The sequence below is a fragment of the Balaenoptera physalus genome (assembly GCF_965194825.1).
Source record: "Balaenoptera physalus genome assembly, chromosome: 11".
NCBI classification, from domain to species: Eukaryota; Metazoa; Chordata; class Mammalia; order Artiodactyla; family Balaenopteridae; genus Balaenoptera; species Balaenoptera physalus.
The window spans coordinates 22,352,350-22,365,173 of NC_138896.1; the positions used below are offsets into that span (position 1 = coordinate 22,352,350).

The 12,824-nt window shown below is 41.4% G+C and overlaps 2 protein-coding genes across 2 annotated transcripts in view; both read right to left on the reverse strand.

Moving 5' to 3' along the window:
• Nucleotides 1–1,722: 1,722 nt before the first annotated feature.
• ZSCAN31 (zinc finger and SCAN domain containing 31) lies at nt 1,723–9,931 on the reverse strand. Its single transcript, XM_082415423.1, has 4 exons — nt 9,862–9,931; nt 4,665–5,138; nt 3,703–3,853; nt 1,723–3,168 (listed from the first exon to the last, which is right to left on the reverse strand). Exons 2-4 carry the CDS (start codon nt 5,043–5,045, stop codon nt 2,393–2,395), a joined length of 1,308 nt encoding a protein of 435 aa, XP_082271549.1. The 5' UTR covers nt 5,046–5,138; nt 9,862–9,931; the 3' UTR covers nt 1,723–2,392.
• Nucleotide 9,932: 1 nt separating this feature from the next.
• The window catches only part of ZSCAN12 (zinc finger and SCAN domain containing 12), a 28,858-nt gene continuing 25,966 nt past the window's right edge, over nt 9,933–12,824 (reverse strand). The window contains exon 5 of the mRNA XM_082415364.1: nt 9,933–10,118. Within this exon, the coding sequence (XP_082271490.1) occupies nt 10,064–10,118 (55 nt within the window). The 3' untranslated portion in view covers nt 9,933–10,063. The remainder of the gene's footprint in view (nt 10,119–12,824) is intronic.

The window sequence follows — 12,824 nt, forward strand, 5'->3', positions numbered from 1 at the left end:
TTACTCCTTGGGCCTCTTTTGTGACTGCTTTCTCCTCTGTGAGCTTTTCTTTGCCTTTCTGGGTAGGTGAGAGAGGAAGGGGCTGTCTGAGCAGTGGGGTTGGAGTCTCAGCGAGACCAAACTGAAATTCAGTGTTGAAGGTAAGTGTGGTCTGTAGTAGCAGCCTAGATAAGGACACGGCAGCTGAGACTTTGTCCCTGTGTCCTGAGATGCTCAGGGAGCACAGGGAGGACTGCAGGTCTGCACTGTGCTCGTAAACATGCAACAGCTGCTTTCCCCTCACCCTGGGAGCTCACGTGAAGGGGAGGGAGGAGGCAGAGCGGAAGCTCTGTAGCAGCGGCTTTTTCCTAAAGCAAACGTTTATAGGAACTGCTTAGGCTTCCCAGGTAAAGATTTGGCTTAATCTGCCTGTGCTAGAGCAGAGAACACTGCCTGGTTTCCCAAACCCAACTCAGCCCACCTGCCCATTGCACTTCTGGGGCATCTCACTCCTCTGAGGGTGGGGTGGGCAATGGGGAGCACAGGTATAGGAGCAACATGCTGATGTAGAGGTTGCAGGTGGAAGAAGGATGGGAAGGAAATGGATTTGCTGGCACCTCTAGCTGATTAGAAGGACCATCAGGAGTGTCTGGGGCCTTGATACTCAAAGTGTGTTCCATGAACCAGCAGCATCAGCATCACTGAGAGCGTACTGAAAATGCAGATTCCAGGGCCACACTGTGACCTTCTGAATTAGAATCTGTATTTTAACAAGATCTCGGGTGATTTGTAGATACTCTAAAATTCAGTAAGCACTATTCTAGGGACTTCCCTGGCGGTCCAGTGGGTAAGACTCCATACTTCCACTGCAGGGTGCATGGGCTCGATTCCTGGTTGGGGACCTAAGATCCCACATGTCACGCAGTGCAGCCAAAAAAAAAAAAAAAAAAAAATCAATAAGCACTATTCTAGGTAGTCTGCATTTAGCCACTGTTCTATTTACAAATGAAACAGTCAAGGAATTTTAGAGTTTTTTGGTTGTTATGGTCCCTAAGCTATAAGGAAAACCAAATGTATATACATATGCATATACATACATACACACATAGATAGACTTCTTTAACTTTTTAAAAATAGACTTTGAAGACATATTTAGTACAGTATACTTTTAGGTTGAACTTTTATTTCCCTTCTTTTGAAATTCTGATTCAGATTTTGACTGTGGAGAAAAGTATAATGAGACTGTCAGCAGAACCATTTAACATTCTATTTAGTTCAAACATGATACTTACAATTCCACCTACATTCATTAGATGGTATTAAGTTATTTCTTTATGTAAATCATAGTGCACATTTATTGAGAGTTATGTTTTCAGTGCTTTACAAGTTTGTATTAATTTATTCTTATGTTCCCTATGAGAAAGGTCCTCTTATCCCCTATTTTACAGACAGGGAGACTGTAGCATAGGGGCATTTAATTAAACTGCCCAAAGTCACACAGCTCACAGATGGAGAGGCAGGTATTGCACCTAGACAGTGTGGTGCCAGACTTGTGTGTCTAACCCTGACAGTAAATGGCCTGAGAACGCTGGACTCCCCAGTTAAGCAGCAAGCTGCCCGAGGTCAGAGGCTCCCTTTCTTGATAGAGTCTCAGTGATGCTGCTCGCAATGGCCCTCCCAAGTTGCTGACTAGCCTTCAAAAGGCAGTGGAAGAAAAGGCTATGAATAAAACAGGCTCACTGAAAAGGTTTTAAAGTATCATCTTATTCGTTATTTATAACAAAAGTGGAAACCTTAATATGGTAATGACCTGCACTGGGAATTTGGAGTTAGATATCAAAATGGGACATGGATTTCTAAACCATCAAATCTATAGGTTTCACACCATGGGTAATGCTGCTTAATAAATGAGTTTGCCACCCATTCTGATGAAAGCAACAAAGAAATCATCCATTAAATTCCTGGGGAGACTGTGGCAATGATTTCCTATGGGAATGGGAATGATTCTTATTCCCCCAAATCTTAATTGTGTTTAAAATGTCACTTTTACAAAAAAAAAGACTCATCTCTGAATATCTTTTGAATGTACCCAATCTTTAAAAAAGTATACACAATTGCTAGTCATTTAGAGTTATTCAATATTAAATATTACTCAATAATGGCCCCTCCATACCAATTTATCTCCAGGTAAGATTTGGTCCCTTTAAGAGAAATTGTTAGAAATGAACCAAGGGATAGGGAAGGAGGTTGCCAAGCAACTGCCAACAGTCATCCACCCAGGAGACAGCAGCACCTGGTCTGCAGAAAAGCCACACATTCCAAAGCAAAATAAATTTCATAAGAGCAAAATAAGCCACTTGAAAATCCTACTTTCCAAGTTCACCTCATTTAGGGGCCCTGGTGGTCCATGGGATTAGTCCAGTTTGGCAACAGTATGGATTCTAAAATGCCTAATGAGGTTGCAATGATGACTGAAGGCTTTCCCACACTCATCACACTCATATGGTCTCTCTCCAGTGTGGCTTCTCTGATGCTTTATAAGGAGTGTTCGCCTACTAAAGCTTTTACTGCACTGACTGCATTGATAGGGTTTCTCACCAGTGTGGATTCGGAGATGCTGGAAAAGCCCCGCATTCTGACTGAAGGCTTTACCACACTCGTTACAGCGATAGCGCTTCTCTCCAGTGTGTATCCTCTGATGCTGAACAAGGTATGAGCTCAGGCGGAAGGCTTTCCCACACTCTTCACATTCATATGGTTTTTCCCCTGTGTGGATCCTTCTGTGTCTGATGAGGCCATTGCTGGCACTGAAGGCTTTCCCACAATCCTTACACTGATAGGGTTTCTCTCCAGTGTGGCTCCGCTGATGTTCAACTAGGCCTGATCTCTGGCTGAAGGTCTTTCCACATTCTTCACATTCATATGGCTTCTCCCCAGTGTGGATTCTCTGGTGCTGAATGAGAACTGAACTCTGGGTAAAGCTTTTCCCACATTCGTTGCACCTGTGACGTCTCTCTCCAGTGGGGTGTCCCCTCTCCTTTTCTACCCTGCTCTCACGTTTACAAGTTTCTCTGTACTTAGAATCTAAAGGAACATCTCTTTGGATTCTGCTATTCTCAAAATGTCCCATTTCTTTTAAGACTTCTTGTTTTGATGCCAAGTCCTGGTTTTCAAGTACAGTTTCACCATCTATAATAATAAATAGATCAAACGTCATCTCTTTCCTTTATGAAAGAGTATAACCACAGGATGGGGAACAGGAAGATCCATATCAAGTACACACATTCTAGGAATCCAAAACTGGCAGTGTAATGTAAAGAAGACCTAAATGGAGATATTGAGACCAACAGAGTAAGGGGTCATCAGCACCTGCTGAAATGGCTGGAGGGGGTCACCCAGAGAAGGAGAGGCTTCCAGAGAGGATGTAGGCAAGCAGGCACTGTGGAATGCTTACTAGGAAGCAGGAACTGTTCTAAGTGTTTTATGTATATTAATTTATTAAATCTTCAAATGACTCTCTGACTCCATACTATGATTATCTCCGTTTTTACAGTTGCATAAACTGAAGGCACAGGAAGGTTACTTGACCTGCCCAATGTCACACAGCTTCTAAGTAGCACTGCTTAAATTCCAACCCAGGCAATTTGGTGCCAGAGTCCACAGTCTTTACTACCCTATACTGAACCACCAGAGATCCCCTGAATGGACCTGTGAAATCCTTACCTTGTTCTCCAAATTTGTGGGGCCCAAAAGATTCACATTTGAGCTGTGTCACCATGGACTGAACCTGGAGAGCTGTTGATTCCTGCTTGGCCTTCAAATGCACTGCATCCCCTGAGAGCACTTCAGAATGTCCATGTTCACAGTCTGGGGCCTGAAGGCAGGTAGGTATATTTGGGTTCATAAGAGGAGGACTACAGGAATCCAGGCTAATACTCAATGAAAGAGATCATATGGAACCATATGAGACATTTTGTAGAGCAATGGCACAGTGGAAGACCCAGAGTTTAAATCCACACCCAAAAGCAGAAGGGGGAGAACAAGAGTGGCCCAACATGATATGGTGGTTTAAAATATGTTCATAAGTTCTTTGATGCTCCTTCCATTAATTCCTCTCCCCTTGAGTGACAGCTATACTTAAAATGGCTCATTTCTACTGAATAGAATATATGGCAGAAGTGATGGTATATAATTTCTGAGACTAAGTAGTAAAAAGGATGTGGCTTCATCCTTATTCTCTCTTTCTCTATTTCTCTGTCTGTCTCTTGGAGAAGCCAACTGACATGTTGTGAGGACACTCAATGAGCCCTAAGGAGTAACCCACATGGTAAAGACCTCCCACCAACAGCCAGTGAAGAACCGAGGCCCCCTACCAACAACAATGGGAGTGAGCCATCTTGGAAGTGGGTCCACCAGCCGCAGTCAGGTCTTCAGAGGACTATAGTCTTGGTTGACATCTTCACAGCAACCTCATGAGAGATCCTCCTAAGTGGCTCCCAAAACCCTGACTCAGAAACTGGGAGATAATATTTGTTGTTTCAAGCCATTAAAGCTTAGGGAGGAGGGTAATTTGTTACCCAGCAACAGAGAACTAATACATGAGGCTATAGCCAACCAACCTGGGTCACCGAACTTCACCCTTCATTTAATATTCTGTGTCCAGGAGCCTATCTTCCTCCTCTCACCTGGTTCTCTGGCTCACTTAGCTCTCGCTCCAGATCTTCAACTGCAGCCACCGCCTCCTCCCCACTCTCGGGATGGTGCTTCTGCACCCAGGCCTGGAGCTCCTCGGGCAGGATAGTCAGGAACTGCTCCAGCACCAGGAGCTCCAGGATTTGCTCCTTGGTATGTGTGTCTGGCCTCAGCCACTGATGACAGAGTTCCCGGAGCCGGCTCAGTGCTTCTCGGGGACCAGGAGTCTCTTGGTAACAAAAGTGCCTAAAAAGTTGGCGGGAGGCCTCCTGGCCAGAAAAGCTGTTCTCCTGAAGGTAGGTTCCTTGGTCCCAGATAGGGTCTTCTTCCACCTTCACAATCTTAAGTCCATCCTGTTCCCCTGTTGAAGCCATTCTGGGATTAACTTAGAAGGGCTCACTCCAGCCTGAGGCAGAGGGGTAACTGATTTAAGATCCCCTGATTTAACCTTCTTTAGGAGGATGTACCTGATGAGAAAAATTATGTCTTAATGGAAATTAAAAAGTAATGGGGAAAAAAACAAAGTATAAGAACAATAAGTATTATGCTATCATTTATGTTAATAAAAGGTATATATAGTATTTTACTTCTGTACGTTTAGAAATTGGAAAAAAAGGCATATGGCAGAATACATTACTGACCCCAATTCTTCACCCTTCCCTGTAGACATGTACTTTGTTGTGCCCTCCCACTGTGATTCTGGGCTCAGCCATGTGACTTGACTTGGCCAGTGTGATACTAGCAAGTGTGATACAAGCTAGACTTGAAAAGTACTTGTGTGATTGGGCTTGCTTGCCCTTGCCTGCTACAATTGCTAGGAGGATATGCTGGCTTTCAGATGATAAGAAACATGCAGGACAGAGCCAAATCACCCCAGAGGGGCAGATGAGACCATCCTAGGTCAGCTAACAGCCAGCTAATCCCCAGACATGTAAGTGAGCCTAGCTGAGATTTGCAGAGCTGCCTGGAGAACTCACAGCTGACTGCAGATATACAAGTAAGCCCTGTCCCTATCAGCTGAACCCCAGACTCATGTGCTAAATACATGTTTATTGCTGTATGCTGCCAAAGATTTGTAATTGTTACACCACATTATTATAGCAATGAAAAACTAATACAGAGGGGTGGCCTCTAGGGAGGGAACTAGGTAACTCAGAATAAGAGAGGAAGGAAAATAATACCTTCTGTATTTTTTCTGATTGTTGAGCCATTTCAGATAAAGTACTTATTCCAAGAAAATAAACAAATAAATAAATTTTAGTGATTTAAAAACCTCATAGTCAATATATGGTAGCTTTAGGGGAAGAACAGGACATATAAAACTAGCCATAATATCAAATGATGAGTGGTATACAGAGGCTTCAACAGAATACCTAGGGAGTGATGAGCAGGAAAAACATAATTCTGACAGGGTATGGAGCAGTGAAAGAATGTGGCTTAGGGGCAAGTACATTTGAATTAGGCCTAAAATAACGAACAGAAATTTGTCAGGCAGAGAAAGGGTGATGGGAGGAGATTCAACATCACAGGCCAAGCAAACAACAGAATCAAAGGTATTTAAGGTTACACTGCACAGTGACTCTAAGGACAGGCAATGGGTCCTGGTGGCTGAACTACAGAGTATAGGGTGTAGGGAGAAAATGCATGACAAGAGATGAGGTTGGAAAGATGCATTTCATCGGAATAGAGAACAACCCTGAACTCTAGGCTAAGATGTTTAGACTTTACGATATGGAAAACTGAGGGTCATCAAGGTTTTTATTTCACTGTCATAGAGTTAGACCTGTATTTTAAAGGAATACTGAGTAAGATTCAGGAGGGAAATGGTGAGAATATGCTGTAGGATTGTGGCAGTTTAAGTTGGGAGGTTTAATGGTGGTTACACTGATACAATGTTTACTTTAGCAGTGGAATTTAAGTTTTATATATAACTTTAGTCCTGTTTTAATAGAATCATTAAGGTCTGAGAGAACTGAGAAGAGTTTCTCAGTTATACTTTATTGGGGGAAAATGTATTTATTCCATTCATTCAAATATCATGTGCCTACCAGATGCCTGGCATAGTGTGGGCGCTTAGGTCAAAGTGGTGAAAGGGAACAGACCTGGTCCTTGCCTTTATGGGATTTGCAGTGGGAGAGACAGACTTTAGTACAATATTCATATCAACTTATGTTGTAGTGTTAAGAATAGAGAGCGTTACAAAGATTGTGGGTCTTATTCTTTGTCCATGTCCAGCATCAACTCTATTTTTTTACTCCTTACTGCAGCATCCGGGTATCAGGTTTGTTGAGTCTTCAGTCCAGGAAGACTGTAAGCCTGAGAATTCTTATGAATTTACATCGGATTCCACTATTATTAAAAATGTGGCAAAAATTGTTCTGTGACTATAGGTTCTGCACCTGAACGCTACTGAGAAACCATGGTGATCAGGTTTTTCTCTTGAGCACAACAGGCAACCCCTCACAGACCCAAAGCCCCAGGTGGGGCAGCCTCTTCATTTGCTGTGCTGCTCTCCCCACAGTTGGTGGACTTAGGATTTACCTCCTGATCTTGTGCCACCATGAACTCTGTCTTTATCCCTGTTTTCTGGATAAATAAATGAATTCTCCCTATCTATGTCCCTTTTCCTTTCATCAAGCCATGGCAAGGGCAGGGAAGGGAGAAGGCAAAGAAAATGCACTCTTCCTATTCTCCCCTATGCCACCTCTGCTCCCAGGATCTGTATGTGTTACCCTATGTTCCCAGCTAGTCCTCCCTTGTCTCCTGTCTCCTCTCCCAGCCATGTCCCAACCTGCTACAGATCCCAGACACCTCTTGTACTTGATACACATCTGATAAACTGAATAGACTGAGTTCTTTAAAATCATCTTTAGAGAAGCACTGTAAGGTAGAGACTAATGTTCAAATCATGTGGCCTTTCTAAAATGGGACTGACCAAAGCACCCCTCTCACAGAACTGTGATAATTATATAAGGTAATGCATATGAAAAGCTTAGCACGGTACCTGGCCCATAGCAATTGCTAAACATTAAAAAATTACCAGGTATTATTAGCAAAGCAGTATTAATAAGTTGAATATCCTCTTTTTATAGAGGAAATAGACCCAACAAAATAAACCATTGAATTCACAGGCCAAATGCAGTAGACTGTTGAAAATCTTGGAAGAAATATTTTCTGATGCTAGAGGCTTCAGTGGACTTCCACACTCATGAAAGGGGGTAGGCAAAAAAAAAAGACTGTAGGCTACTGACTCAGGCTACGGCTTTATCAGAAACTATGGACCCAGTGGCCAAGGGACAGGACCAGTCTCATCTGCAGTAACTAAGCCCTGAAGCTGCTGGCCCCATACTAGATCTGCCCGCCCTAAGAACTTCTTGGGGCAGCAACACTCAAACACTGGGTGTAAGTTCCAGAAAGGGTCTTAAATATAATGCTGAATGAAGAGAGAGAAATCTAAGACAGAAAGCTGCCCACACAAAATAAACCTACAAACTAAATTCTAAAACGCATGAATAACTCTAACCCTAAGAAAAATAATCAACAAATCAGAATAGAAATTCACTTGATATGAAATTTATTTTATAGTCCAAGGAATTTTTTAAATAAGTGATTTTGAGAAATACATGAGATAATGAAACCAAAACAGGCAAAAAATGCAACATCGGGTAGATATAAAAAAGGACTAATGAGAAATCTTAGGATTTAAGAAAAAACTTCGACATTTAAAATGCATTAGAGGATAAACAACAGAACAGACACAGCTGAAGAACAACAGTGATTTTTAAGACAATACTGAAGGCTTTACTCTGAATGCAGCAGGAGATGAAAAATATGAAAGAGCAGTTAAGAAGAAAGAGAGAATATTTCATATATATATCTTCTTAACTGCTCTTTCATATATATACACATATATAATACATAAATATATATACATACTATATATATAAAATGTTAAGAAAATACAACATTAATATACAGGAGCTTCAGAAGATGAGAATGTAGTGAATGACTGAGAAATAATAGTTGAGAAAAAAAATTAAGAATTTTCCAGAAATGAAGGCCTGACTTCTCAGATCAAGAGTGCACACCTCGACATAATATAGTGAAACTGCAGCCTATTGAGGATAAAGAGACAATCTTAAAAGCTACCAGAGGAAAAGAGACAGATTACCTACAAAGGAAACACAGCAAAGTGCTCATTAATGGAGTCCAGAAGGCAGAGTGGGGAAATGACTGTTGACACACAGAATTTACCCCCAGCCAAAAATAAATAAATAGAGCAAAATGAAGCCATCTACAACCCACGAACCCTTCCTAAGAGAGTAACTAAAGGATGTAGTTCAGCAAACAAAAGTGAACTCAGAGAGAAGGTATGAAACAGAGAAAACAACATAAGTCCAAAAACTGACAAAATATGGCAATAAATTTAAATGATTATGGAAAAAAAAACCTCCTGTAAATATATTCATTCACATGTAAAATGATGTACATAAAAGGTTATTTACTGTAGCACTGTTTGTGAGGCAAAGGGTACAACCAGGCAATAGGATGGGAAGAAGGGAGGGGAAGGATACGGCTGTTTTAAATTAAGAGACTTAACTACATGCAACGAATGGTCTTTAATTGGATCCTAGTTGGTACAAACCAACTGCAAAAAACATTTGTAGGACAACGAGGGGGAATCTGGATATGAAGCAGGTGTCAGGCAATACTAGGGAATGCGCTTAGGTTTAGTTGGGTGTGTTGATATTGGGGTTATGATTTGTGTATGTAAAATGTCCTTAATTTTCAGAGATGCACATACGAAACTATTTAGGGGTGACAAGTCATGATGCTTGTAATTTATTTCGAAACACTTAAAGAAAAAATAGATGCGATAAATACTGTATAATGTTAACACTTGTTAAATAAAAGTGATGGGTATATACGGAGTCGGGCTTTTGACAGGGAGCGAGATTCCCAGTCGGACGCTCCTCCTCCACCTCCCCACCTCCGCTCAAGACCACAAAGCCCCGCCTGGGCAGGGGCGGGACCTCCTTCTACTCCACTGGGGCTTCAGCCCTGGGTCGAGGCGACGGCGAGAGGATGGCGAGGCCACGCCCGCGCAGACGTCCCCTCCCTGTCTACCCCAAGTCACTGACTTTAATCTTCCCGGGGCGGGAGGGTCGGGACGAGGGACCTGGGACTCACCTTCCGGGTCCCGGGAACTTCGGATCCGTGGCGCGGGCGGCAGCGCCGTACAACCGACAAACAACAAAGGCCGGAAGTGCGTCATCGTTCCGAGCCCCGTCGCTGAAGCCGAGCAGCCCTTTCCGCGATCTTGTTCTCTCTAGGAGCTCCGGAGGTTGATGCACTTTATGACTGCCTCATTACAAGGCTCGGAACCAGAAATTCAGCCCGAGGCGGGGAAACCCAGCGAGATTTCTGTACGGAGTGGCTCCCGGCATCTGGGAATCAGATGGTCATAGCAATGAAAAATGTTAGGGCCGAAAGGGACTTCATAGTTCCTCCAGTCTGGTACTTAAGGGCCCATTGCTTCCTGAGGCGATTTCCTAACTTTGGTCTCTTTGACACCACAAAGGAGAGATGGTAGTTGTTGGGGTTTTTTGTTTGTTCATTTTTAACTCTCAACCTCTGTTTTCTAGAATCGCAGTCTAGAAGGAGACACGGGGACAGAAACAAGTAACTACATACAGCTGATTTGTGTGTGAAATGAAATAAAAATGAAGTAAATGTTTGTAAATCGATTAGGATAGTCCCTGGACCATAGTAAATGCCGTGGAAGTATTTAGAAGATAAATGTATGTATTAGGCCAAAGATGAAAACTAATGGAGCAGATCAGGAAACTGTAGGAGTTTGCCCTCGTATTTAATACAAGGGGAATAGAACAAGAGAAAGGAATGTCCGGAGATGGAATAAAAGAATAAAATCAGGAATGGGGTGAGATACTTTGGTCATCCAGAAAATTGGGCAAATCACGATGGCTGGAGAACGGAATATACAGCAGGGGGCACCTGCAGTTACTGTTCCTCGATCCCTAACCAGAGAGTTTGGGCAGATATGATCAGATTTGCCCCTAGAAATGTTACCATGGCAGCAGTGTGGAGGGTAGACTGGAAGGATTTGAGATTACAGGCAGGTAGACCAGTTAGGAGACAACTGCAAGAATCCAGGGTAAGTATAGTGAGGGCCTGAATCAAGGCAGTAGCCACAGTAGTGGAGAGAAGGGTATAGATAATATATGTTAAGAGGTTGAATTTATTTTTTTATCCATTCATTTAACAAATTCTCTTTGAATGCATTCTTTGTGCCAAGGGTTTCCTCTAAGGACTGGATATAATAATAATGAACACAGATCTTGACCCTCAAGAAGCTTAAAAGAGAAATATAGACAGTGCAAGATCTAATATATATAATTTGGGTGAAACATAGGTATGAAAATGGAGATTTGGAATGGAAAATCACATATTACAAATTTTAAAGTCTTAAAAGCATCGCAAACATGAAAGTCAGAAAAATAATAAAATATTTTTATTAATTAACTGCCTGATGCACTTCTATAATAATTTTTTCCTAAATTGTTGGCTTTATATTCTTGGACTGTCTTTTAATGTTAATTTTGTAATTTAAAATTTTCTAGAAAGAATGAAAAGATAATGTAGCAAAATCTATCCTCTAGCATAACTCATCAAAAACTTTTTAGGGCTTCCCTGGTGGCTCAGTGGTTGAGAATCCGCCTGCCAATGCAGGGGACACGGGTTCGAGCCCTGGCCCGGGAAGATCCCACATGCCGAGGAGCAACTAAGCCTGTGAGCCACAACTACTGAAGCCCGCGCGCCTAGAGCCTGTGCGCCACAACAAGAGAAGCCACCGCAATGAGAAGCCCGCCACCGCAATGAGAAGCCTGCGCACCGCAACGAAGAGTAGCCCCCGCCAGCCACAACTAGAGAAAAGCCCGCATGCAGCAACAAAGACCCAACGCAGCCAAAACTTAATTAATTAATTAATTTTAAAAAAAAATTTTAAATTGTTGATATTTGGGTAAACCTCTATCAAGTTTCTTTCAATTATGAGCTACAAGATTTTAGGATGTTTTAAGTTTTTTGTATGAGGACTAATCTGAGAATCTCATATCGATGACACATTAACTAGATTGTTTTGATGTCCTCATTGTCAGTAGCAGACATCGTCAGTGTCAGTATTTTATGTCAAATGTGCAAGAAATTTAAATCTCTTTTCACTGTGTTCAGTGATACACTGCTCTTCATTAATTAGATTATTGAACAATCCAAGAGCCGATTTATTATTTCATTCAATATTTAGCTTTCCTCTTATTGAATTACTGTTTTCATGTAATCTGAAATTTGTTTTGTTATAACTTGCTTCTTCATATCAGAACAAAAATCTGTTTATTTCATTCAATATCTTTATTGCTTTTGTTTCTCACATTACATCCTTTTAATTTGAATTTTCTCTGTTCTTTAATAAATTATCTTTATTTCAAAATTTATCATTTGTTCCTTAAATCATACCAAAATGTCTTTCCAAATTGTAGATAAAATGACTTATTTCTAACCTCGATAGAGGTTTGGATTACACAGGGGCATGCATTTATGAAAACTCAAAGAATGTACAATTAAGGTAATACATTTTATTATACATAATTTTACCTCAGAAGAAAAGAGCTATGAACAAATATTGAAATCTAGCTAATGACATGCACACTGAAGTATTATATTTAGGGGGAAGTATACTGCTTGATGTTTGCAATTTACTTTGATATATTAAGAAAATATAGGTGCTGGGAGAATTGGACAGGTACATGTAAAAGTATGAAATTAGAACACTCCCTGACACCATACACAAAAATAAACTCAAAATGGATTAAAGACCTAAGTGTAAAGCCAGACACTATCAAACTCTTAGAGGAAAACATAGGCAGAACACTCTATGACATACATCACAGCAAGATCCTTTTTGACCCACCTCCTAGAGAAATGGAAATAAAAACACAAATAAACAAATGGGACCTAATGAAACTTAAAAGCTTTTGCACAGCAAAGGAAACCATAAACAAGACAAAAAGACAACCCTCGGAATGGGAGAAAATATTTGCAAATGAAGCAACTGACAAAGGATTAATCTCCAAGAT

Excerpts from the sequence above, each read along its gene's own strand:
- ZSCAN31 (XM_082415423.1), bottom strand. The coding sequence starts at position 5,045 with ATGGCTTCAACAGGGGAACAGGATGGACTTAAGATTGTGAAGGTGGAA. Across the intron at positions 3,854-4,664 it reads TAAGTGAGCCAGAGAACCAG|GCCCCAGACTGTGAACATGG; the intron begins GTGAGAGGAGGA and ends ACCTGCCTTCAG. Across the intron at positions 3,169-3,702 it reads CCACAAATTTGGAGAACAAG|ATGGTGAAACTGTACTTGAA; the intron begins GTAAGGATTTCA and ends TTATTATTATAG.